A 26,993-nucleotide genomic window follows, 5' to 3' on the forward strand; every position below is an offset into this window, starting at 1 on the left:
GAAATCCTAACCGGGGCAAGAGAGACACTCTTGTCTAACCCCTCTCTTATGTATCAGTACTTTCAATCGAGATCTTCAACCGTGAAAGCAGGAAAACGGATGGAGCCCTCCCCTTTACTTCCTTTTAGGACCCAGTACGATAGAGCTCCAGGAAATACTTCGGCTAGAGAGGTAGCGACTGTTTCTTCCTGGATTTCCCGGAGGGGAGGGGCACGAAGGTTGGAGGTTGGCTCGCGTGGAAAAATGGTGGCGCGCGAGGAGCTCCGCGTGGTTCGCTGCGGCGGGAGCTGGTTGAGTGATTGTCGCGCGGTGTTTTCTGCAGATTCGAAGTTAGTAGAATTGGCGAGTTGAAGAGCTCTTCTTTTCTCTTGGGCGGCGAATTTCCATTGCGTGGGAAAGCTGCAATTGCAAGAAGGACGGCGTTTATTTTATTGACATGTACCTGCGCGTATGCAATGCACTTGTAGATAAAATGCTTGCGCTGATACATCATGTAGAAATATAAGCCGGGAATATTCACCTGATTGTAGTAGTAATGTCTTTTCTGGGTTAGGCTGTTAATATCTTTAGGTAACTGCTTTTGAACTCCAAAAATTTACTTTAGGATGAATTTGCAGTCCGTAATGTCACTTCGAAAGGAGAAAGTGCCATAGGATCTGCAGTTGGCTTCCCTCTTATTACCATTCTTGCTGTAATGTTTAGTCTTTATGAATAGAAAGTCTAGTTTTTGGGTAAGTCATGTAAAAATAGAGGCACATCTCTTTTGTTTTCTTGTAGACTCTGGACATCACTTCTCTGGGATTTTGGCTTATAAATTTCTGGTGGTGGGTCTATGTTTTGTTTTATTTGATGTGAAATGTAAAATGATACAAGTATATGAATCTTAATAGGTTTATTATTGCTTCATATTTATTGAAAAGACATTTATCCCATATTCTGCTCTTGAACAACACATCCAGGTCAATGCAGAGTTTTAGTGCTGATAGGTCACATAGTTTAGTGGATTTTGAGCACCTTTCTTTTTATTTTAGTCTTTTAACTTTAATGTTAAAGATCTGAGGAGTCATGTTTTCTAATTCTATACAGTATGTTGTTAGAATTACATAGATGCCTTTTACATTAACTTTTTTTTAATCATTTACAGGTATCTTCTATGTGCTTCAGGTGACTACATTAAAGTCTACAGTACGCTTACAGAAGAATGTCTACATATCCTACAAGGTCACAGCAATCTAGTGACAGGAATACAGTTGAATCCCCAAAATCATTTACAGGTTGTTATCAGTTTGATTAAGGCATTTTAAACTTAATTCTTGCATGTCACTTCATTTCACACATCATTAGGGTAGAGGGACTAAAGGGCTAATAATTGAAAATTGGAGTTTGCTGAAAATAGGATTAGCTGTCTATGACTCTAAACTTGTGAAAGCTTTGTATGGTTTTTACTTTTCACTGTTCATCTAGAAGGCTATGCTTACCTCTCAATTAAATAGCTGGGCTTATACCAGTCCAATTGTAGCATGTTGTGAGTTTGACACTTCTCTTCTGAGCCAGCTGCATTAACTTACTACCGTAGTTTCTTGTACACATTTAAAAGTTCAATGTCATTTGAGGTCTGCATAGTTTAAAGCAAACTAGGGAAACTTGTTTTTTTAGACTTATTGGATCTCAATTTCCATTATCTCTGATTATTGGGCATGCAGTTAGGATTGAGAGGGCCCCAGGAGTAAACGCTGCTTCTCATCTCTATCCTTATATGGAAATTGACTTGGTTAGGCTGAGAAGTACCTTTTGCATCTGTTGTCCCCACTCAGTGGGATTTCTCCATGGAGTAATGCAGCAGTTCTTTCTTAGGATACCTAAGATCCAGTACATAAGGTTGTGCCCTTAGTGCTTCTTGTTGGATAAAAACTCTTAAAGTTAGTATGAATCTGTGGGACTTAAAATGGTTCTTTGAATTCTATATGTTGGTTGGGTTTAATTATTACTGGGTTTCAGGAAAGTTTTTATTATAATTAAAAAAACAAACCGATCTATGTTTGTGCTATTTGTGAGCCTATGTTTTGGCAGGTACCAGGAATAAATATGCACACATGATTTTGTAGCTAAATGAATGCTTTTACCAAATACATTAAAATATCATATTCTATAATGTCATAAATAAAGGGAGCCACTAGAGGTACTGAACATTTTTTCTACATGTATCAAAATTGAAATTTATAGATCACTTCTTTTTTTCTCTGTTACCAGCTTTATTCATGGTCTCTAGATGGCACTATTAAACTCTGGGATTTTATGGATGGAATTCTTATCAAGGTTTGTTCAGTTTTGCTTTCCTTTAATCTTTTATATATCATTCATAATTTATGCTCACAAAGATATGAAACCACAAATTATTAATCAGATTTGTACCTAACGAACCAAGAAATAGTCTTTTGATTTCAGCAGTTAAATTAAGTAACAGGCATTATGTATAGTGGGATGATATTGGGTATGATTTTTGTATGGTGGTGTAATAATAATCTACCATTATCATGCAAGCTATATGTTGGCTAAACTAAATCATTTCCTACACTTCATGTAATCTAAGACATAATTCAAAATATCGAACAAAATTTACCCAGAAATTCAAATGGCTCCTAATGATCTCCAAAGACATAAAAATCTGGCTGTTCAAGAGATTTTGAGGATTTGAGATGTTGTGAAATTATTTTTTTTAATAATTAAGTATTGCTTAATGTCAATGTTGTCAAATTTATAGTTTGGACATATGTTCATATTAGTAGGTATTTTTATTTTATTACTATTTTAACCTGATGTATAGATGCCAGGTTTTGTTTCTCAATAATCAGTGATTGGAGTGGCTTATAAGACTAGGAAAAAAAGTATATTGTATTATGGTTGCTCAGTATGGTTTGTTATTATTACTATTTTCTTACAGTAAGTTTTGTTAGTATTAAGTTGATTACTATATTTTAGGGCTTTTAAAAATATTTTACCATAACTCTTTTAATTGCTGCAGGAATTCCTGCAGATTTGACAGTGGAATAAATGGAATAAATAGGTTTTCTCTAGATTACTATATGTAGCATGTGCAGTATAACTGTTATGCCCAGGGCCAGGATGTGAACAGAGGTTTTTCAGTATATAATCGACTAATTGCAGTTTCTTCTGATACCATGGTCGTCCCTAAATGACCACTTGTTCAGCAACTATTCGAACTTGTGACAGCTATGAATGAATAGTACTTACAACTGATCCTCAAAGTTCTGGTGATTGCAATATCCCCAAGCTCATGTGATTGTGAACTGGGTATTTGGTCCCCAGAACACAGATACAGTGATTTTGTGATGTCCTAAGCATGACCATTCATGCCATGAAAAAAACAGGATATTCCAGGAGTACCGTACAATTCTATCCCTAGAAATGTTGCATTTTGCACATCCATATTTTATCAGACACTATGATATGTTATCTTCTTCAAAACTAAATTTGTTACTCGAAAGTTCCATAAGCAGTTGGAAGGTAAATGTTTTGCACTACTGTACTGCAGTGTTGCAGTGGTTATGTGATCACCCTCTGTGGACTTCTTTGCTGATTTTCTACTAGCAGTGTCAATACGGAAGCTGGTAGGAAGTGGTAAATGATGACCACATGATGTCCTCATTTATTGACCCATGGTGATTTGCTTAATGACAGCAAGAGGAAGTGCCAGCAATCGCTAAGCAAGGTGGTCACATGTCATCACATTTACGACTACATTGCTTAGTGACAGGAATCCCAGTCTCAAATTGCTGCTGTTATCCGAGGACTACCTGTAATTTTGCAGATTTTTGTCAAGTAAATAATGCTTAATAATGAAATGAAATAATCAGCATGAATACTGTGCTTAACAATCTTAGAAAGATTTTAATATAAATGGGGACACAATCAGTTGTACTGGCATAAGAGCAACTGTGCCAGTAACTAAACCAAACCAAAAGAACAAACATATTACGAATATGGGGCAGGGAGTATTTTTCTTATTGTACTTTCAGAAGCTGCTTGGAAATTAGGACAAATTGTATTTCTTGACAGATTTCACCTTGAGATTAGCTGAAATTTAACAGAGATTTTGTTTTGCTTTGTTCTTTTCTTCCAGACATTTGTTGTTGGGTCTAAACTCTTTGCATTTTACACTCTTGCAAGTTCAGAGAATTCTGCATTTATCATCATTTCAGAGCATGAAAAATCAGGTATGTTTTAACCCATGTCCTTTTTCTTCTGTAGATCTTATGTTCTCGTGAACCTCTTTGAAATTTTTGTTAAAGAAAGGAAGGCTGGGGTAAAATAAATTCACTACTTGTGATACTCTGCCTTGCATTATGGAAAACAAAAGTAGGCATCTATAAGCTCTCTTACATTCTCAGAATTACTTACTTTATTTTAAGGTTATTCTTTTTCTAGCTCAGGATTGTTAACTATTTGACAGGATTTTCAGATGCATATTTGTTCTAAACCAGTTGCAAAAGCAATGTGCAGTGTTGTGGTTCATTGAATGCTAACTTTTATTGTGATGTAAGTTTTGTAAAACAATGACCTATGAAAGTGCCATTCTATGAAAGTGCCATTCTTCTAGGAGAAATAAAATAATTTAATGGTATGACTATTGGAACTTGAAGACCTGTCTATGAACTGGTTGATAAGTGTTTATGGTTAGGCTGAAGATGACTAAATTCCCATTGTGGGTGAATGAAGGAGCATCATGAGTTTATCCCAAAACTGAAGCCAAAGTAGATTTTTCTGGATTTAGTCTAATTCTTTATCTCTCTAGAGAGAATTTGGGGATGGGGAAAGGAGGGCAGGTTAGGAAAAATGTCTCTTGTGAGTTCAGTGAATGCGTTCTGTAATTCAAGCCATAGGAAAAAATGTTCTGATTTATGCATTGTACTAAGTCATAAAATGTAGTTTAATTTTGATTCAATAAGATATATGAATCTGATAGTTGTTCCTTAATCTGCAACTCATGATTGTATTCATACCTTACTGCCAGCTCGTATCCATTGTACCAATTTATTAGTAAGAAATATTTATTTCACCAGATGAGTTTCAGCTCATGACAGTGAAGCTTCCAAAAACACCTGATCAAGAAGTGGAAGCCAATGACCTAGAAATGGTTTTAGATGGTGTAAGCCAGTCGCCCAAATGCACTGCGTTTGGAAGAGATGTATGTATACTTTTGTTACTCTTAAGGTGGAGCAAAAATGGCTGATCCTGTGGGGATGGGTTAGTGACTTGGCAAGTGACTCTGTTGCCACTTATGGGAGGACACCATCAGTCATCCCATTCTCCCAAAATCTGTGCTGCCTTTTTCGATGATTAAATGGTCAAAAATTAAAAATAATTTTTAAAAATCACAACTTTTCGGTCAGATACTGTATAGGCAAGTGACTAGTGTTTTCAAGCTTTTGTTCCCTCCCTCCCTTTTGTTCCTTGGAAGGTAAACCAGTTCCATCAAAAATAAACCTAAGATGAACTCTGTAACAATCTCTTTTAGTTTTAAATAAATACAGTCCTCCAAGTAGACAGAAAATGAATGGATTTCTGAGCCTACTGTCTAGCAGGGCATAACATACATATTATACAGAGAGATGTTTGGGCTAATCAGGCTCCAGATTCTTCTTTTCATCTCTCTGATTAGTCTGCTGCAGGAGAAAAGCAAAAATTTGGGCGATCGTCGATGATATGGGTTATCAAAAACTAGATGGCCTGTTCAGGGAGTTAACAAAGTTGTATATTTCTCAATCAGCATACATGCTGTTTCCTCTCCTCCTTCCCAAAGTTCCTTCATGGCAAACTTTTTACAGTATTTCTTCTTGACTAAAGCCCGGCTCTCCGTCCAGTTTGTGATGTGGAAACTGTTCATTTCAGTGACAGCTGGGCCACATTATCAAACATGTAACTTCTTGGTGTTTTTAACAATGGAATGGGCAGCCTAATGATTTCCAGATGTCTTGTTCTACAACTTCTACAATCCATTGTCATGTGTCATAATGACTGAGGCTGATGGAAGCAGGCCCAAAATACTTACAAGGCACCAGATTGGCTACCAATGCATGAAGTCACTTTTTCGGGGTTTGCTTTAAATTAATAGCTTCTCTTGTAGACCTTATTTGTTGTCACATGTCAACTGTTCTAATTATTTTTGTAATCAAACAAATGTTTTGATCTTGACAGAAATCTTGATTTAAAGATTTAAGATCTTGACAGAAAGTAAATCCAGATTCATATATTGCACCAAGTTATATTTTTCCTTGATTTTGGCTTATTATAATTTATGTACACATCTGTATATTAAAGGCTTGGTTCACAATTTAAAGTGGTATATTCAGTAAATTACTTAAGTTGAAATTTCCAACTATATTTTCATTATGACAGGGTGAATATGTAGTATCAGTTTGGAAGCTTCATCTTGTTGTTTGTTTCTTCAAGAAGAAGAAGAGTTACAGGTGAGGATTAAAAGCATAAGTTGGCTATTGTGTGATAGCCAAGGCAACATATCAATCAGTTCTTCTTTACTTCCTCTTTTACTAGTTCGGATGTCGAGGGATGAATCAGTTTATTTGATATTTTAAAAACAATATAAAAATTCTCTTTTAACCAGTTAATTGATTAGATTTTCTGTAAAAATGTTTGGCTGCTTCAAATAAAAACTATTTATAAACCAAAGTGCTTTTTTGAAGTTTCTGACTTCGTTTTTAAAGGCATGAATGACAAGGGGGCAGGATACTCTCTGTGAGGATGTCTGCGTGTTCCAGCTGGTTGGGTAGGGTGAGCATGGTCCAGATACTTTCCTTTGAATGTTTCTCCCCAGTGAGACCTAGGAGGTGTGCCTTCTTGACACAGTCCTTTTGGACTCTTCCCCCTTAAGATTTGGCAGGCCACTATCCTGCTGGCCTTGTGAAAACCTAGGAAGAGGTGGCTATTACCACAGCCTTACTATGCAATAGGATGGAACCCAGGGAAGTCTATTTTTTTCTCTCTCTATGTGTCAGGAAGTGTTCTATTTGGGGGCATTGGGAGATTCTTTGTTGGATTTTAATGACTTCTTTTTTACTGTTTTACTATTTCTTATGAGCTGCCCAGGATTGTGATTCATAAGATGGGTGTCTATATAAAACTTTTAAATAAAAATAAAATTTGGGGATCCAAAATGCATCCTTTTTTAAAATGCAAGCTCGTTTATTTATGCTGCCCATCTTGCCTAGAGGCAATTTGCTGCGAGTTATTGTTATGACTTGCTTTAAATAACAACTTGCAATTTGTTGTTTGAAAAACTCATCAAATGCTTACCACTATTGTGGTTGACCCAGATTTTAAAAGATTTTCTGTGGATATCAATTAAACATTTTCTATTTCGGCTTCCAAGAATTCTTTATTAGAAGAGAAAGACGTGGAAAGATCAAGTATCTTTCAAACAGCCCTAAAAGGTTCCAGAATCCCCAACTCATTCAATTACTGGGCTTGATTCCTATCCAGTGACTGCAGTGAAAGAGAAAGGAAAATAGATTAAGGGAGGAATTAATCAAAAAGATCTATGCTCGTCTCTATAGAATCCATTCCCACTTCCCAAACTTTTTAGACATAAAATTATCGAACAATTAGGTTGAGAGCAAATGAAATGGATGCCAAAATAGATACAGAGACTGTAGCAATATTCTGAATTAGTTTCAGTTTCTGAGTAGCCTTCAAAGGGTAATCCCATGTAGATGGTACTGCAGTCTTCTATCTCTGTGTTGTTACATGTGCTGCATTCTTGTGAGGAGGTGACACTTGCAATTAGAATTTTAATTTTGTTAATCTCTTGGATAATTTTTCTTAACAGCCGCACTAACCAAGCTGTAACTCCTGTTTTTGAAGCTTCTCTATAGGTAAAAATCTTAGGAATGCTTCAACCAGCCATTTCACCTGTATAGCCTGTCACCCAAAGGAAGACTGCATAGCAAGTGGACACAAAGATGGCAAAATTCGTCTTTGGTGAGGCAAGCATTTGTTATTCTTGGTTTTGGCAGCTGTTTCTAAGCACATATTTCCTGAAAAACGTAAGGGCAGAGTATTAACATATCCAATCTATGGCAAAATTGTACTGTCTAGAACAGGGGTGTCCAACCTTGGCAACTTTAAGACTTGTGGACTTCAACTCCCAGAGTTCCTCAGCCAGCTGGCTGAGGAACTCTGGGAGTTGAAGTCCACAAGTCTTAAAGTTGCCAAGGTTGGACACCCCTGTTCTAGATCATGGCTGCCCAGCTTTTTGACTTGCCTGGGTTTGATTGAATGAAGAGGAATAGTGTTGAACTGCATATAAACCAGATATAGTTAATGAATATACATAACAAACCTTTATGATCTTGTGGGGCTGTGTTACTAGTTGTCCAGGGCTATATGTAGTCTACAGGTTGGACATGCCTGGACTAGACGCTTGATAAAAAGCTGTTTTCAGATGAATGGAAGAATTCCAGATGAAAATATGTTCGATGAAGATTGCAAGATGGCACTGATTTATTGTAAATTAAGAAAAGTCTGACTCTAAATAGAGATTGGAGGGGGATTCAATCCATTATAGATCACAAGTTGAAAAATAAAATTAATACTGTCATGCCTAGCTTGAAATATCACTGACTGGGTTGTACAGAGAAATAAAACCTTAAGATAATGAGCCTTGATAATAACCAGCATAGTGCTCATTCTTGGAAGACTTTTGTTGTAGATATTTTTCCTCTGCTGGTAGCTTAAATGTATTAAAATTCCTAAATTTTAATCAGAGGTCATGATTATCCTTCAGGGGAATATGGATTAATAATATGGCATGCTGGGCTGCATTCAGAACATAAAGAGAAATATTTTTTTCAATGGCGAATGCAATTAGAGGACAGTCTTTTGGCAAAGAATTCAGATTTGCAGGGATATTGTAGGTAAAACTACTTTTTCTTGAGTGATGGTATTTGCCTTCAGATCATTCTTGGGACTAATTACAAAAAATGTATGCAAAGCTATATAAACTTGATAAATCAGTGAACGACAGTAGGAGGTTTTTGGTTCTTAATCGGATGTTTTCTATGTGTAAAGAAAAAAAAGTCAAATAGCTTTTGACAACATTGAAAAAGATACACATTTCATTGTACGTTGGGCTCCACACTTGATTTGAAACACTAATTGAGAATGAAATAGAAGGCTTGTATGCTTGCTGCAAGACACCATGTTCTAGCATATTTATTTGCAACAGTGCCTTTGAACCCACAAAGGTCCTTGGGATGAGATAGTAAAAAACTTATAGATGGAGGCTTGTTGTCTTTGGCAAATGGCTTTTTATAACACATTCACTCTAACAGCTACTTTGTGAATAGCCATGTCTCTCATGACAACTATTTTGTATGTGATAGAAGCATGCTCTCAAAATTCCAAATCTGACCCATCCTGGAGCAATTGCCTTCTGTACAATTATGGAGCAATTGCCCTCTTCTTTCATTTCTCTCAATGAAATGTAAATGCTTTGGGCTTGAAGATTGCTTATTAATTATTCCTTTGCAGTAGTTTACATCCAAGCAAGTGATGCGCATGTGAAAGCAGACATGTGTTTTCAACTATATTTTCTTGGTTAGGGTTTAGGTATAATGTAAAAGAAGTAAATATTCTTATTTTGCAAGCTCAAGAATAAAAAATATTTAGCACTGATGCCTTCAGCTAAAGTGTCTCTGGATGTGCAGACCTCAGTGTCCTCAGTTCTCTGTATTGGCCATACTGCCTGGCTAGAGAGAGAAATTCACACTATTGGATTGGGGAAGGTTGGTTTAACACTTGACCAAAGGAGTATATTAGCTCCTTTTAAACTCTTGAGAAGTTGATTGCAACTCAGTGTTTGTTTTTTATTCCTGTAGGAGAAATTTTAATCATAAGCGAGAATATACGTTTTCCACAATGCACTGGCATCACAATGAAGTTATCGATCTTGCTTTCTCTGTAGAAGGTAAAATTGCCTGAGTTTTGAAAGTCCAGTTTTGAGAGGGAATATTTTGAAGTAGTCTATATGCTACTAATCTTTTAAGCATGCACATTTTAATGATCTGTAAATATGCAGACTGCTGAAAATGTGGTACAAAAACATCAAATATTTCTACAAGAAAAACAATTGGATATACTAAATACAGGTAGTCCTTGACTTTTAACCGTTCACTTCATGACCATTCAAATTTCCATTGATGTTGAGAAAAGTGACTTACGACCATTTTTCACACTAACAACAATGGCATTTCCAATGGTCACGTGATCAAAATTCAGACACTTAGCAAGTGACTCATATTTATGACGGCCGCAATGTGATCCTGAGGTCATGTGATCACTTTTTGCAACGTTCTGACGAGCAAATGGGGAAACCAGATTCACTTAACAATCATGTTACTAGCTAACAACCGCAGAGATTCACTTGCCGTCACTGTGGCAAGAAAGATCATAAAATGGGGCAAAACTCACTTAACAAATGCCTCACTTAGCAACAGAAATGTGGTACTCAAATGTGGTAAGCTGAGGACTACCTGTAAATCTATCAAAGATGAGGGTTTAGAAATGCCTTCAACAGCAAAAACATTTTTAAAATCATGGTTACAGGTTGATTAATGGCAAGGTAATAAAATGGCCGCGCCTGTTTTATATCAGTGTATGTAAACAGGGAAGTTGAGCCATTCCCTAAGTAGCTGGGGGAAAATCAGCTCTCTCTGTTGGAAAATTCTGGACCTCGCCAAGCACTTGAGGTGGCCCCTGCGGTGTTTATTTTATTCTTGGCTTCTTATTTGAACAGGAAACAGGAGGAATTTTGCTGTGTGGCAGCAGAACATATTTTTCTGCTAACGTAAGCAAAGTGTAAGGTTTTGCTTGGAAAATCCTGTTTCTTATGTTAAAAGAAAAACCTTAAGCCCTTGTTAAAGTGAACGTTAACTGTAGCATTACAGAAGTTGAATTTCAGTTTGTGAGACCTATTATATACAGAGAGATAAAAATATATAATGATTATATACCTTTCCAGCAGAACATTTATCATATACAGTGCTGCACAGTTTGGAGGGAATCAGTTAACTGAGTTCATTCCTCAGTAAGATTGTGGTCTTAGCCCTTTTTAATTCCACTTAGTATGACAAGTTATTAAATCCTCGTAGGATCCAAATACTTGTACAGGCTGCTCAGCCAAAGCCAGAATTGGCTTTATTATTAACTATGGCATAAATGTAAAATAATTTAAATCACTTGAGTAAATTGAAAAAAAATTGAGAACTGTTGCTCAGTTGTTCTTGGCTTCTTACTTGTTATTCGTATTGTAAGTTATTCTCTTACTGGCTGTTAATTGATTCATCTGCCCTCTGACTCATTTATTTCTTTTGTTTGGAACAACAGGCACTAGCCTCCTGAGTGGTGGGATTGAATCGGTGCTGGTTCAGTGGCGAGATGGGTCAGATGCTAAAAAGGAATTCTTGCCTCGTTTAGGAGCCACGATACAGCATATCTCTGTCTCGCCTGATGGAACTCTTCTTTGTACTTCACATTCCGATAACAGTAAGACCAAATCAGGAAGATTTATAATTGGTTTTAGTTTAACATATGAAATTTGTTATAATAGCAATAGCACTTAAGACTTTACAGCCCTTTATAAGCGGTTTACAGAGTCAGCCTATTGCCCCCAACAATCTGGGCCCTCATTTTACCCACCTCAGAAGGATGGAAGGATGAGTCAACCGTGAGCCAGTCAGAATCAAACTCATGGAGTGAACAGTGAGTTAGCTTGCAGTACTGCATTGTAACCACTACACCCCCACAGCTCAGTCCTCAACTGGTTGCTTAGAGACTCTTCAAAGTTACAGCAGACACTTCCCTCCCCTCCCCCCATGACCTGATCCCAGAATTATGGCTGCTGCAACTCTAGAATGGGGAGCTGTTATGGGGCCTTGGGATATTTTGGAGTCCAGCTTCTATATCTTATTGCACTGATTAGACAAGCTAGAAGTTAAAAATCTTATCAAGATTCGGTAGCTACATATACCCCATCAGTGTTGCACAGGAGGGAGTTAGCTACTTACAGTGACTAACTGTAGAATATGATCCTGCTGCCATATTCAAAAATAATTTTAATTTTGAACAGCCTTCAAGAATAACTTTGCATTACAGTGGACTACTTTTGAGGTCACCAGGCATCTGGTTATCTTCAAAGACCTTCTGTCCTAGTAATCCCTTCGTAGCCTCTATCAAAGCGGCTGAACAGTCTTGTTGGTTGCTGCTTCAACCAAATTGTTCCAAGTCTAGTTAAAGAAATGCTCCCAAGATTTAAACAGCCCTCAAAAGCAAGATCTTTTTCCTAATAGAAATATCTTATGACCTAGTAGCTATTCTGAATTGTCCAATTGCAGATGATAACTTTTCTTTACCTTTTGTGAGACTTGTTTCTTATGTTTATTAACTTCCTTTAATACACACAGAGATAGTAATCATACATAGCAACTTGAAAGTTTCTGCAGTAATCCAAGGATTAATCAAAGGTACGTAGGGTAAGGTTTGGGGGTGGGGTTGGTGTTGAAATTGTGTTTGTGTTTTAAGAAGAAATGCCATTCTGTTTCAAACCCTTTATTTCAGGCAGCGATGTCAAGACTGGCTTGATAGTTGATCCAAGAACGAAAGCTTTAGTTCTAAATGGCAAACCTGGACACCTGCAGTTCTATTCACTGCAAAATGACAAACTATTGTACAATGTAAGTTAAACTAGAGAATATGTGATAAAACCTTGTAAATCCAGGCAAGTTACTAGCTTACAAAAGAGCTTGTGTGTTCAATTCTACCAGCAGAGAAGTATTGATCTCATAACAGGCTGGAAAAATGTATTTTATAAAGTAAACTAATAGTAGGGAACTAGAACTTAGCAGTAGTTTTCTCTTAGTCAAGGAGATAGTAAAAAGGAAGAAGCTTCAAGGTTGCTAATGGATTGTTCTAGTTACTTACCAGACAAGTTGTTAAATATATACCTTTGAAATGCCCTCCTCAAGATATTCAACAAGGCAGGGTGAACAATTGCTTGGTGCTGAGGGAAGGGTTTTTTTGTGTCAAAAATTAAGGGAGTTGTCTCTGTGTATGGGATAGCCAGGAGTTGTGCAATGACGTGGATTGGGAGTGGAGGTGGTGATAAGCAGGGTGAAAAGGAAGAAGGTGAACTTCAGGATAGGTTTTGCTGACATTGGAAAAGGCGGTGTGTTATAGGAGCAAAAAGTACACTCTGCCATGTATAAGTAGAAGTCGTTGATGCCATTAGGATAAATGGACAGTGGGCTTAAAGAGAATAGAGTGTCTGAGTTTCAAAACAGAATCAAAGAAATATGGTGATACGGAGAATGTTGATGGTTGAATTGTGCATGGAGTTGTGCAAAAGTTTTGAATGGAAGCCACTGAAAGAGGGTGATGAGGGACTGTGTCCTGATAACAGGAAATGCAAGTAATACAATACTAATTTTAGGGTGCCTCCTTCCTTGTACAGGTGTACTCAATTTTCGACTACAATTGAGCCCAGAATTTCTGTTGCTAAGTGAAATTTGTCCCATTTTACGACGTTTCTTGCAGCAGTTGTTAAGTGCATCACTGCAGTTCTTAAGTTAGTAACATGGTTGTTAAGTGAATCTGGCTTCCCCATTGACTTTGCTTATCAGAAGGTTGCAGAAAGTGATCACATGATCCCAGGACACTGCAACCCTCATGGATATGTGTCAGTTACTAAGCATTTTAATCAGATGACCATGGGGATGCTGCAGCAGTCGTAAGTGCGAAAATCAGTCATAAGTCATTTTTTTCAATGCTGTTGTAACTTTGAACTGTTACAAAACAAACTGTTGTAAGTCAAGAACTACCTGTATTGCTTAGTTTAGAGAAGATTGATAGTGTGCCACCTGCAAAGTCTTTGTTCTGATTTGTTTTTGACTTGCCTCCAAAGATACCTGGACTTAAACAACTCTCTCTCTCTCTCTCTCTCTCTCTCTCTCTCTCTCTCTCTCTCTCTCTCTCTCCCTCTCTCCCTCTCCCCCTCTCTCCCTCTCTCCCTCTTCCCTCCCCTCTCTCTCATTGAAATACACAGCTGGATGTTGTGCAGCAGGAGTATATTCATCAGTCAGGTCTGGACCAGATTGAGTTAGTGAAAGCTGTGTTTGATTCCAAAGGCAACTGGATGGCTACCGTGGAACAACTGCAAGGAAGTGGCTGCGAGCTTCAGATGCAGCTGAAACTCTGGGCCTATAATGAACAGACACAAAGGTAAACATGTTTGAATTTATGCTGGACAAAGGCAATCATATTCCTATAGTTTCTACGTTGCAGAGCAGTAACATGCCCTGAGATCATTTTGAAGCATAGATTTTGCTACTAGACATGGAGAATGAATGCCGAGACTTCAAGTATCTCAGAGACAGGCCATTTTTTCATGATTGGCATTTTTTATTGTGTTATTTTGAGCCACAGGGAAGCAGAGCAGTGACTTCATGACATATTGCAAGTGGGCAGTAACACTGTTTTTTCAGGGAGAGTTAGTTTTGCAGAAAGAAATCTGTGATTTGCGTAGGTGTGCTTGAACCTCCAATTAATCTTACATTTCCACCCTCTGCATTCCTAGCCAAAGAACTGAAGTCCAACTTACCTACACTGGCCTCAGTCTGGAGAAAGCTGGTATACACCATTAATAATTTGTCAGGCAGATGTTTCAGCTACTTTTATATTCTGGCTTTTATTTTTGTCCAAGTATAAATGGATATAATTTGCACTAAGTTGATCATTCTAATTATCAGAATTTAGGAAACCAAATGATGACATTTATGGAACTAGTGGTAACCTACCTTGTTTCTCATTCCCATTCCATTTATTTAGTTAACATAATACAACAGATGATTTCTGATAGTTGGATAATTCTGTTGATATCTGTAAGGAACTCCTGTCAGTTTCAGTAAGTAGAGTGATGCCTTACATTGCTGTATCCTCTTTCTAATGTTTATATGGTTTTGATAGAAGAGTGTTACTGTGCAGGAAAGATACACTCTTCTATCAAATCTGTTTAATGTAGATGAGAAGGTTGAAACAACACTTCAAAATAAGGTAACGGTAAAGCAGGTCTGTGCCATATTCCCCAAATTTTATGGATATTTACATGTAATTCATCAGGAGTCAAGCTCAACTCAAAGGCAGTTACTGAGTACTTCATTTTATATCTTGATGGCTTATGACCAAATCTGTTTCTTATACTGACTATTTCTGTCAGTGTACAGTACTACAGAATGTACCACTTTTATCTGAGGATAAAAATTTATTTGAGGATAAAAATACAGTACCATCAATTGGAAATTATAATATCCAATAATTATGCTATCCGTGCTGATGTGATCATTGCTTAGAATTAAATGTTTAATATATCAACCTAGCATAATATTACATGCCTTGAAGCCCATTTACTTCATGGGAATGCTTTAATATAATTTTCTTTTTCTTTTTGATGTTAGCTTTACTCTAAACACACGAATAAATGCACCACATGAGGACTGCATAACAGCAATGTGTTTCCGTGGCACAGAAAATTCTGAAAATGTAAGCCCAACTCTGGTAACAACTAGCAGGGATGGGCACTTCAAGGTCTGGATGCTACTGGTGGATAAAGACAGTGAAAGTAAGTAAAATGGGGAGAGTAGCTTTCATTCATTTGCAACATGAATAAACATGTTCGGTTTGGGCTTTTTAATGAAAGTGGGGAATTTGAGGAACAACAGAGGATTGATTACAGTGCAGGTGACAATTTCCTGCTTGGTTCTCCAAATCGGTAAAAGGCAATTGTATGTGCTGAAGGCTGAAGAAGAAATGATCTTTATGGAATTTCTAAAACTCAGATAAGCAGCATGGCTTAAATTTTTCTATTTCCTTCTAGAATATTTTTTTAACATGTAGAAATTATCTCTACATAGAGAGACATCGCTATGTTACTTAGCACTTCTGTGTACAGTGGAATTTGATCATTTGTGAACGTGGCAACTGGAATAAAATCATACATACTGCAAGAGAAAAAGGCTTTAGTGTAGTTGTGGTTGAGTTTCTCTGGCTTGTGCCTAGTTGGTGGCAACTAGGATAGGAGTTCCTACTGAACCTGAGGTTCTCTGTAACTTTAGCATTTTCTTACCTCTTTACGTTCAGTCATGAAAGCTTGGTGATCTTTGCAAGGCCATTTTTGTGGAGATGTAAGATTCCCCTCTCCCCCCTCAATTTTAAGCTTGTACACTTTTCCATGTGTAAGATATCCTAGTGTTATGGGAAAAAGTGTTGCTTATACTTGAAAGTTATTTCTTTTCATAACCTGGGCACTTAAAATGGCAGTGGGGGCACCTATTTGGAGAAGTTTCTATCTTGCTATTTTAAGTGTTGTGTTTCGGGTTTTTTTGTTTGTGTGTTCATTTCTTGATGTTGTATTAAATGTAATGTACTTTTCACGACACTAAATTCTCTCTTCCACATGGTCTGAAAGGAGATGGATTCCAAGAAAAACTGCAGCTGTAGGCACAAATTAGTGATTGTAAATAGGTTATTAAAAAGTGAGGTCTGTGGATTTATGTTTGGATCAGGCAAACCTACACAGTTGTGGATGGTAACCTAGGACTTCACTTGAACACCGTGCCAGCAAAAATATGTAACTTAAATATGGCTGTGCTTTTAGCAGGATTCCATTTTGTGTAGGAAAAAAAAACCTTAACTCATATAGGTTTGGGTTTTTTTTAAACTTTTTTGCTTGCCATGGCAAGTATTACTCCCATGCAGCGGTCTCTTGGTTCTGTTCAAGTGGACAGAAATCTTCCCAGCATTGTGTGGCTTTTCCTGCTTCAGAAAAAGAGAGAGTAGTATGCGGTTTGTGTGGAATTGCTCCGCTGGACTACCAAGATGACTAAGCTCTCTTTCTCTTACAGTGGAAAAAGAAAATGGAGCCTCCTTGGTTACACATTAGTTTGATACTGCCCCATTGAAAAGAATTGGGAGTTTTCTTGCAAGGAAAGGAGCAAGTGAATGCACAAGCAAACTCGACCAAATTAGTAAAAATTAAAATACTCACGTGATTTTTTTTTTCATGCCATACAGCTAACATTTATATTCTTTTCCTAAATCTGTGTGCCTCTTCCCTAGCAGATGAAAGCATAACTTGGACCTGTGATTTTGTAGGAAGTTATCATAATTATCAAGCTACAAATTGCTGCTTCTGTGAAGATGGCTCTTTACTTGCTGTTAGCTTTGACAAAACAATCACCGTGTGGGATTCTGAAACATGGGATTTAAAATGCACTTTCTGCCATCCTCCAGGAACTATAATGTACGTACTTGTATGCTTGTTCTTCTGGGTCTTATTGTTTTGCTTATGTTGTATTTAAATCACTTTTTAAAAGCTCCATTTGAAAAGTGTAATGTTGCCATTTACAAAAGTGAGTCTGAAATGTTCTTCTCAGTTTACAACCACCTCTAATTAATTTTAAGAACAGGATCTGACAATAGAGACAAAAGTTAACTTGTTTTCTGTGCTTGGAGTAGCATATCCAGTATGTATAATTTTAGCTTAGACCAGGACCTTTTAAAAAAAAGATCAAATTCTTTGGTTAAGAATGAAATGAGGGAAGAGAGATAATGGGAAAAAGTTGAGCTAAAGGAATGTAAAATTGCTCTTCTGTGAAACTAAAATGTGCATTGCAATAGCAAGCAAGGTCATTGGTCCTCCCTTGTATTCATTTCTGAATTTCCTGCAGCCAGTAAGGGAGCCTGATTAATATGAATGATTAAATTGACAATCTATATATATATAAAAAGTGTAATACCACTCACATCATCACAAAATCTCCAGAACCGTAAAGCCTACAAACTTGAAATTTGGCACGTATGTTCCTCTTGGCTTCTAGATGCTCACTAAGAAAGGATTTTTTGAAATGACCATCAGAGCATTAGTATTTCATATATCATTATTATTAACACACTCTGATGCTAAGGAGTTTTATTCCCCCTTCTCAAAAGAAATCTGTTCCAAATGTAAAACATAAGCAGAGGAGTTTCAGTTTTAGTTTCACAGCGCCAAGCAGCTTTAGTACAGAACAGTTGAGCTAAGCCACACCCAGGCTCCTTGCTGTTTCCTTCTTGCCCACACAGCAAATACTGTTTCAGTTTCCAAAAAGCCCTTAACTCTCTCACACACTGACAGGATGCTAGCCAGATGAATACCGATGGGTGATGGTAGGCTGAGGCAGATTTTTTTCCCTTATTTTCCTCCCCAAAAACTAAGCCTGACCATATAGTTTCGTAGCGAAGCACGGGTATCAAGCTAGTTCACTATACTAAGGATCGTGACTGCAGTAAATAGACCACCCTTTTAAAGCATGAGTGCTTGTGATACAATATTCTTAAATAGGTAAATTAACAACTATAGTTCTCAGTGCATCTGAGCCCTCAAGTCTGCTTCAGTTTCTCACATTTTTGCTGCTAATAAAAGCTAGTTCCTCCTAATTTACTGTCCCGTCAGCAAGATGGTTTCAGCAAACTTCTAAAATTGATCGTGACCTCCTGCCTGTCAGCACTTGCAGAGTTATCTGAAATGGTTTCAACAGAACCATTTGCTCGGAAGGTGCTCTTTTTCAAATAACTTCCTTGACCCTCATTGTGTAAACATTTGCCTGATTGCTGTAGGAGGTTTGAATTGTACGGTTGTAAAATGGAATTTGTTCCTAGCTCTGCACATATGCTAGGAGATGTAGGTAAAAAGACTAAAGTTGCTCAGTGGAGAAATTGGAAGGCTTTGGCTAATCTTAACTCCTGAACATCCAGCTGGCCTGAACATCAGTGACGTCCTTCCATTTTCAGGAACTTTTTAGATGACCTTGTTTACCATAGGTTGCTGTTGAGTATACAGCCATGATGGCGAACCTATGGCACGCGTGCCCCAGGTGACACGCAGAGCCATTTGTGCCGGCATGCGAGCCGCAGGTAAACTTAGCTCACTTCACATGCGGAAGTGACAAAACGGGCCTATTATTCCTGGAAGTGACGAAACGGGCCTATTATTCGGTCTGCAAAGCCTGCAGAGGCTTTTTTCAAGCCTCTGGGAGGCCGAAAATCAGCTGTGAGGCTCAGTGCAGATAAGGGGGCGGTAGGGGGAGCGATTACGCGTACATGCGCAGAGGGTGGCGGGGGCGCATTGCCTTCTGGGTCCGAGCACGTGAGCGCACACACATTTTTTGGCCCAGGAGCCCAAAAAGGTTAGCCACCATTGGTATACAGTATATCACTTTGAAGTATATTGTTGGTCACCACAGAAGTCTTATAACCAAATTTGAGAAATGAGTTTCTGACATAGACCTTTGTTAATGTAGAGGGGGCATATTATAAAATACCTCACTGAACAGGGAATGATCAGCTCTTTTTCCACCAGTTTTCAATCCTGGATGCTGACGAACAGAGCAGTAAATGTTACTGCTGGCACGATTTGGAGTTGAGCAACTATTCTGACCTTTCCTTTCTTCCTTTAGGAGCCTGTGCTTTGGGAGGCTTATTTGTTCCAAATATCTCCTTGGCACCACCAGCAGTGGCTTTTTGTGCTGCTGGAACTTGCTGAATTGTTCATGTAAGTCTTTACTTTTACTTTTTGTATCTTCTTTTCTCCTTGGTATTTTATGCTGCAGGAACACCATAGTTGAAAAAATCGGTTATTGCAAACAAAATTTTTCAGTTTTTATTTCATCTCAGTAAAGAAAACCCTTTTAGTAAATGTTTAACAATAAATGGCAGGTTAATCCACTAGCATATGCACTGGATTACTCTTGCTAACTACCAGCTGCCTGCTATTATTAATTGTGGTACAGTTGCCAAAAGATACTGAGTTAATGTGTGTATTTTTGACAAATGGACAGAATTTTTGTTCAGCTTAAAACCTAGCTGTTAAAAAAATGGAATGAAATCTAATTATTAGATCGCTATACAAAATTAGATGGATTTTTTTTACATTAACTAGAAATTGAAATGAGTAATTTGGCACCAGCAAACTTATTCCATAATTAGGATGCTGCTAGTAATCCTCTTAGAGTTATTTTGCTAGTCCTACATGAGGGAAACTCAGTGACACTTACATGCGGATAGCTTGCAGTGGAGCTGGGAGAGGGATAACTGCCTGTCCTCTTTCATTGTTCTCCTATAAATTCAGAGAATTGGAAGTTCTTCCAGGAGAGTTTTGAGAAGTTGCAGGGGAGGTGGGAAGAAAGACCTATTTAGGAATAAATAAAAGATTTACAGAAATCCAGGCAACTAATGAAGATCAAAAAGCCACAAGACAAAATATTCTAATAACGAAACAAGAAGAGGACCAGCAGAGTTGCATAACTTGGGTGCCTCAATAGAAATCATCCCATTGCCTGGCTCTGAAAAATTGAGCAGGTTTCTCCTGTCTACCTGAGGAGAAAAGTATGGTGTTAGAGGGAACTAAATGGTGATCATTATATGATCATTATGCTTCCTGGTTTGTTTTTACTTTTGGCCAAAGTGTAATCTACCTTTGTCCTATAGATTTAGAGAAAACTAATTGTCTACTGGAGCACATTTTAATATATTTTCTTATTAACTCGAAGAAGAGTAATAGTAAATTATATGATTAGTTGAGTTCCAAGAGTTCGTGATTTCAAAATGTGAATCTATACTTATCCCGTGCCACTTTGGGAACATGTATGGTCTCTTCTTTCCAGATGAACTAAACAGAATCTTTAGAGCTGATGGTCGCCAAAATGTGATTGATAGATTTCAGGTTCCTTTTGAGAACCTGTTGAGTAACCTTAGGCCAGTCATCATTGTGGAATACCCTCTTACTCTCATTCCTTGTGCAGACCCTACTCAAAATATTTTGAAAGTTGCATTTGAATTGAATCTGCCCCTCTTGCAAGTTGTGACCTTTCTAGAAAAATGCGTCTGTGGTTCTTTTACTGACCTGATTATTTTTCTTTTCAGTGGAATGGAGTGCCCAGTTACATGTCAACATTCTTCAGCCTGATCATCTGTCTGAGAACATTGCTGCAATTTCTCAGCACTCAGAATATTCAGATGGTGAGAATAAAGAGGCCTTTCTACTTTGTGGAGAATAGTTGATCCAAGTTGTGGTGTTATCATGCCTAGAAAAATATTTTAGATTTAATGCCACTTTAAGTAGGCTGAACCTGGAAACTTCGATCCTACCAAAAAAAAACTTGTGGGAAATTAATTACTTTTTCAAACTTCCTTTGCTTTTCCTTTGCTTTGATCCTGCAGAGAGCCGAGTCCTCTTGAATATGAGTAAAGGTACATATGGGTAAAGGAATTTTATCTTAGGATCAAAACCAAATTACTCACTGTATATAAAGTAAGTTTCTTACATATAGAGGGAGTTATTTTCCTTTCGGGGTATCTATCTGTTAGTAATTATTTAATCTCTTACTGTTAAAGCAACTTCTGGTTTTCAGATTTTTACTACAGAGGAAAAAAAAGATGTTTTTAAAGAGAACCTAGTAATCTTGATACCATTCTGTGTCACTTCATGAACAAGCCATTTTGGCTGAGGAAATAACAGAAAAAGTACAGAGTACTGTGTCTGAATCCCATTGTTAAGAAGCTGTGAGCTGGGATGAAGGCCATATTTAAAAATCTGAATCTTTTTTACCTTTTCTTTTCCTGAACAATAGCCAACTCTACCTTGATTTGGATTTTGAACCAGCACGATAAGCTGAAAAGTCAAGGAATTGTTAGTCCCAATCTATTAACGGAACTAGTTGGGGAAGGCTCAGCTAGTTTATTTCTCATCAAAGAGCTGTCATCTGGGTGTGGTTTTCTCACACCATTAAAACTACAATGATGCAGCTTGGCTCTTGACTGCCAAGTTAATCATTAAGTTGGCCTTATAAAAGATCTATTAGCAATATCAAGGCTGGGACTTCATGCTTGGGATCGTTTTGGCTTCTCTTCAACTCCGAGTCAGAAAAACGGACGGGGCTTTTTTTTTCAAAGGCTAAAGATACTTCTTCTCTGCTTTAGTGTTTGTGTTCAGGCCCAGCGAACCACGGCCCTTGTGTATCCAAAGAAATGTCTGCAAAGGGAAAGTCCAGTGGGCTGTCTTTGTTCCAAGAGATGTGCCTGAATATATTGCCTCCGAAAAATATCAGTGGCTTAGCCAATCGCAGTTTTATTTTCTGACTGAAACACACGTAAGTGCCGACTTTATTAAAATGACTTAGAGGGGAAATCGTTAGGGGTGACTAACAGACCTGAAAAGAGGCTGTCATATTAATTTTTGCCCAGTCTTTCCAATAGGCTGTCATTACAATATTGTCCTAGTGGTAGTGAGAGATAGAAACAAGAAAAAAAAATAACTTAAAGACTCTGTGTTTCCTGACTATTCCTATGTATATTTAATATAGATGTGTTTTTTATTTTTTAAAAAATGTTTTTAATATTTATAATTGTAATATATTTTTTGAATTGTAACCGCCTCCCTCCCCCCACCTCCCCCCGGAGTTATTGACTGAGATGGACAGCTGTAGAAATTGCATACACACACTAGTGCACTCCAAGCACTAATGACACATTCTGCACGCTTGTTTAGAAACAGGTCCTATTTGTTCAGAGGCTCTTACTCCATTTAGGATTGCAGCTTAGATAAACTATATTGAGTCAGCTATAGAAGTTTTACTCTGTCAAATGTTTTGACATTTATGGGCTTCTCTGAGCAACCTGCATTTTGCATATCTTTTATGGTGTCAAGATATTGGTTATTTTCCTCCAATCTAATTCCAGTCAGCAATACTATGCTGACATGAAATTTGGCCTGTCTAAATCCCAATATTGCTTTATATAAATGCTGCACTTGGTTTTTTGGCAATGTATTCTTTCCAACAGCACTAAAAATGTGTCATTTGGTTACTATTAGAAAGAAAAGGAATTTCCTATAATAACCTTTGAAAGGGAAAAAAAAATCATTATCCCCCATGTTTTGGTTAACAGGCACATCTCATTTTAAATTCACCTAGTTCTATATTCATATGCTTCTGAACTGATATTTTGAATGATATGCCATTTTAAAAGCTCGATGTAGTTATAAGAATACGTTTCCTATTTGTAATCTTGCTTTCTTTCCCCTTCTGATTGTGTAGGAATTAATGACGTTTAGCACAAAGACCCCAGAAGAGAGACTTACACCTTCCAGTAGACAGGTATTATTTTTTGTAGCTAAATGACTTTATGAAAGAAATGAAAATCCATTTTGAATGCTTAGTTATATTTCAGAGTCTTAATGCCGTCTTAAGATGAGGCCTACTTCAGTGGGTGTCTCTGAATCCAAAAGATTGTGTCAAAAACTTCCCCAGCTTCATCTACAATAGTGCCTCCTTTCACGTTGTTCTTAATTTTTCCTGTCTCATCACAGATACCTGTCTTTCACACCAGGATAGTATTGAATCTATCTTTAAGATGGCAAACGTGTAGTCACCCTGCATTTGTTATTGGAAAGGTTGAGGCACCCATCTACTGTTACATATGGTAGATGCCAATAAAGATGAATAGTGCGGATTGCCAATTAAGTTTTGAATGCTTAAGTAAGAAACAGTATCTGCAGATCAGTTTTATTTTATTTGAAAGAGTGAAGGTTGCCTGGAAGAAAATACTGCGTTCAAGGAATGGTCAAGATGGGTACTATATTTAGTTTTTCCAAATTAAAAATCATATCTTAAATAGTATAAACATACATTATAATGTACAGTCAGGGTGTTAAGATAAAGCAATTCCAAATGACAATTGGCCTTCATCTCAAGGACTTACAGTACCTTTCTTGAAGTTTTTGGGCTCTTAAAAGTCATGGGGCAGGTGGTAAGCCAGTCATGGATTGCACCAATCTTCTGGTCAACCTTGCCTTCCTAATCTGGTACCTCCCAAAGTTTAGGGATGCTTTCTGCAGTTCATTCTGCTGGCGGCATATCATAGATATTCTAGTTCCACTAGGATACAAAGGCTGACCTACTTAATGACTGCCTATCATCATATTGCACCTGAGTGCTGAACAAGCATGCAATCCAAAGATAAGTTACTGCTTTCTTGTTTTGGAGTAATTTTGGAAAATGTCTCTGCCTGTGCTTGAAAGTTATTTGCATATGCCTTAATGTAGGTTTGGTTCCCTCCACCCCCATTTCCTTTTTAGTTAGCAGTTGAGGAGAGCATCTCCATGACTCCTTTTTACCTGTTACTGGGGAAGCATCGGCAGCAAACGAAAGAGGGAATGGATACTGGGAAGGCTCCTGTGCAGAATCTGTTAGGTCAAGAATCACCAGCTGTTAAAGAAGTAAGAATGGATCTAATCCATACTAAAAAATGTATACATTTGCAATGACTTCTTAAGAAAGTGCTCTAATCTCACCTGCCTGTCTTTTCTCCCCAGCTGCTTCATACTCCAGCACATGTATTACCTTCAGCTTCTTTCTTATGTCCTCTTTTTATTCACTCTTTGCTGGTGCCTAGAACAAGGTAAGTAAGAAATCTGGGGGAGTTCCTAAGAGATAAAATATTAAAATATATTGTCCTGTTTTGGTTGAGATGAGATACCCATATAGGCTGCATGTACGCTGTGTTCAGAAATTTACAAGACATCCCATGTGCCTTGTCAGGAGTTCTAAAAATGAATCAACTACTGTCACCCCTCAATCAATGCCAACAATCCCTGCTGGGATTAGTCCATTTGTCAAGGTGCAGGATGTGAAACACTGCATGTCCGTCCTTTGCCATTTTTTCTTTTCTACTTTGGTCACTTCCCTTTCTGTTCCGACTGATGGAAAGTAAATGAAATATCCACTCAAGATAGGGATGCTTCTCTTGTGTTTGGGGTGTATCTAGAAATTTGAGGATCCAAAGCCTTCCCACCTCTGCCACAGTTGTCTGCAGGAGGAGGGGGTCCAAAAACATGATGCACAACCAGGCAATCAGTGTGTTCCCTTTTTTACAGTCTTGCATTTTGAGTTTTGATCACATGTTGATGATTGTTATGTTGATTTTATTTTAATCCTGCTCTGATATCTCTGCCAATGACCATAAAGCCTTCAAGGCTGTTCTCTCTATCCTTAGAAGTTTCATCCAGGTTGTTCTTTACTCTTTGGAGCTTTTTCAGGGAGGAGACAATTCAATCATTTGAGTATCTCATTTAAAGATGGTTGATGAAAGGACATCATGGATTTCTTGGAATAGAGGTAGTCCTGGTTTGCTAGACATACTTAGTAGTTGGGTTCTTCTGAGTGTAAGGTCCATACCCTAGGTTTGATCATAATCAAATCAATCTGGTAATGATCAGATTTTCTGCAGTCATTTTGCCCCAAGTCCCAGGAGATTGCCAGTCCAACTCTCTCGATTTCAACTCTTACCAGACTACAAATACCATAAGGGAATCTCCACTGAATTGCTGCATGAATATATATGCATATACAGCCTTTCTAGGAGACAAAATATCTACCCCTCTCCCCCAAGATGATGTTATTGATCTCCCAAAGCACAGAGAATCTGACTATCAAGTATGCATATTAACGTAATAATAGCGCTTTCCCCCCAAGATTTTACTTTACTATTCCTCACAGGATATATTGCAAATACACACAATGCTGGCACCTCAAGGAGAATGCCTGGCTTTCCCTGATGTAGCTTGGTACAAATGCCATCAGTGCCTGTTGTATAGAAAGTAAGAATCAGAAAATATGCATTTAAGGAATCTGTATTCCTTTTCATACCAAAATTTATTTTCAGGAAAACATTTAAGAAGAAAGGAAGACTATTGGGCAGTGGAATTGTTGAGTGAGAAAACTTGTTGAGTTTTTGTATATCAGCATTATTTAGGATCTTTGTAAACAAATAATGTGTGTTTGAGACAAATAGACGCTTTACATAATTCCTTTTTTTTTTAAATAAAAAAACAGCACTAATGAAATTGCTGAGGAAGTTGAAATGTTAAGTGACAGTGAAGAGAAGGAATCCGAAGAGGAATCTGAAGATATTGAAATTCGCCCAGAGGCTTCACAGACAACAGAGTGCTTTGGGGAGGGTGCATCTAAATTATCAAAACTTCAGGAAAGAGAACTTCGTAAATTAAGGAAATTGGACTACAGCTGGGCCTCGGGACTCTGAACATGTGACATTGCGGACTTTCTTTTTTTTACATATTTCTTCCAGTAATTTAATAAAGTTCCAAATGAAGTTAGCTTTCTTTGTTACTTTTGCCATTGATATAAAGTACGTCTTCAGGGAATTCTTGGATATCATCCTTCATAGGCTTGAGCATGCTTGTGTGAAAAAAGTGCTTTGTGGTAAAAACAGGGCTTCTTTTAGAAGAAGTCTTTCCTTTTATGTGTTACTTCTGGCCAAGATTCAAGGGCATTACAAAATGTTTATGTAAATGCATCTTATTTTAGACACAGGAAGAATTTACCTGCTTGTGTTTTTTTTTTTTTTTTTAAATAATGGTGTAACATGGAAGCTAAGGGATCTTTGCTTGGGAAGAAAAGCAGCAGACTTTCTGAGCTGAAAGAAGTATTTACTAATCTGCATTCCTAAAATGTTTAGAAATGCCTGGGGCAGAGTCTAAGACGTTCAAAACAAATCCACTTTTGTGAAATGCAGACAGTAGAAATGAAATAGCTAATTAAGTAAAATAGGTCATTTAGGATACTGAAAAATAGCAGCCTGTGCAAAACGGTTGATCAGAAAAGACAATTGGTTCAAGCATATTTTATGTGTGTGTGTGTGTGTGTGTGTTGATCAGAAAAGAAAATTGGTTCAAGCATTGTGTTTGTGTGTGTGTGTCGGGAGGGCGAGGCTCTATGAATTTGATACTGTAAACACAAAGTTGGTTCAGAATGGTTTTCCCCTGAATACTCCTGCGGTAAACTGCTTTAGAAACA

At 37.5% G+C, this 26,993-nt stretch overlaps 1 protein-coding gene across 4 annotated transcripts; it reads left to right on the top strand.

The window, feature by feature from the left end:
- Positions 1–156: 156 nt before the first annotated feature.
- On the top strand, positions 157–26,306 carry WDR75 (WD repeat domain 75). Of its 4 annotated transcripts, none has more exons than XM_087949577.1 (21): positions 157–329; positions 1,145–1,274; positions 2,251–2,316; positions 4,142–4,235; positions 5,082–5,206; positions 6,418–6,488; positions 7,900–8,016; positions 9,915–10,003; positions 11,422–11,580; positions 12,498–12,557; positions 12,652–12,767; positions 14,135–14,310; positions 15,543–15,706; positions 17,203–17,386; positions 19,581–19,675; positions 21,046–21,141; positions 22,102–22,271; positions 23,217–23,276; positions 24,257–24,397; positions 24,494–24,579; positions 26,013–26,306. In XM_087949577.1, exons 1-21 carry the CDS (start codon positions 244–246, stop codon positions 26,218–26,220), a joined length of 2,493 nt encoding a protein of 830 aa, XP_087805703.1. In that variant the 5' UTR covers positions 157–243; the 3' UTR covers positions 26,221–26,306. The 4 variants fall into 4 exon arrangements, with proteins under 4 accessions (XP_087805703.1, XP_087805704.1, XP_087805705.1 ...); XM_087949578.1 differs by having other exon boundaries at positions 193–329; positions 17,206–17,386; XM_087949579.1 differs by having other exon boundaries at positions 199–329; positions 1,165–1,274.
- The last annotated feature ends 687 nt before the right edge of the window (positions 26,307–26,993 follow it).

The sequence above is a fragment of the Notechis scutatus genome, chromosome 1, assembly GCF_049901735.1.
Source record: "Notechis scutatus isolate UNSWTSFEM ecotype Mainland chromosome 1, rNotScu1.2, whole genome shotgun sequence".
NCBI classification, from domain to species: Eukaryota; Metazoa; Chordata; class Lepidosauria; order Squamata; family Elapidae; genus Notechis; species Notechis scutatus.